The 715-nt window shown below is 40.1% G+C and overlaps 1 protein-coding gene across 1 annotated transcript in view; it reads left to right on the top strand.

The window, feature by feature from the left end:
* LOC105539789 (zinc finger protein 816-like) overlaps positions 1 to 715 on the top strand; it is a 21437-nt gene that overhangs the window by 10972 nt on the left and 9750 nt on the right. The window contains exon 3 of the mRNA XM_011980218.1: positions 243 to 369. Coding sequence (XP_011835608.1) covers positions 243 to 369 — 127 coding nt within the window. The remainder of the gene's footprint in view (positions 1 to 242; positions 370 to 715) is intronic.

Below are 715 nucleotides of genomic sequence, written 5' to 3' on the forward strand. Positions count from 1 at the left end.
ATTTTTTTATATTGTCCGTAAAACTGAGACTTCCATAGTGACTTAAGGGATTTTAAAAGCTATCCTGAAAAAGTACAATAAAATGCAACTATAGAGAAAAATTGTTCAAAAATACCTTAATGTGAATTTGTCAGAACATAGTCTTGGATCAAATCAATACTTATTTTCTCTTTTCTCATTTCACGTGAGGGCGATAACATACTCCTTCACAATGTTTTGTGGAAATGTGTGTTTCATTTTAGGGACGCTTGACTTTCAGGGATGTGGCTATAGAATTCTCTCTGGCGGAGTGGAAATGCCTGGACCCTGCACAGAGGGCTTTATACAGGGAAGTGATGTTGGAGAACTACAGGAACCTGGAGTCTGTGGGTGAGGAAAATGTCCCTTCAGACGTGAGGAATCTGCTCTTGTCTATCTTGGCTCTTTCTGGTTTTATAGGCTTTTTTGTGATTTTGCCCCATACATGCTTTTGATGTACATGTCATTGTTTTCTGCAGTGATGACCCTCCTATGTGTCATGGGTAGCTTCTTAGAGACTGTCCTGTGGAGTGGTTTTACATAAAAACAGAAAATTCGTGAGCACTTTGACTAATATAGTTGAACATCATCCTGCTCTAGGAAGAGATGTCCCTGGAAGCCCTGAGCAGAATTGTCAGCATGGCCCAGGATACGAGATAGAAAGCATGACACTGACACTGATTGACAAGTGTTTCCA

The sequence above is a fragment of the Mandrillus leucophaeus genome, unplaced genomic scaffold (assembly GCF_000951045.1).
Source record: "Mandrillus leucophaeus isolate KB7577 unplaced genomic scaffold, Mleu.le_1.0 Scaffold104, whole genome shotgun sequence".
Classification (NCBI taxonomy): Eukaryota; Metazoa; Chordata; class Mammalia; order Primates; family Cercopithecidae; genus Mandrillus; species Mandrillus leucophaeus.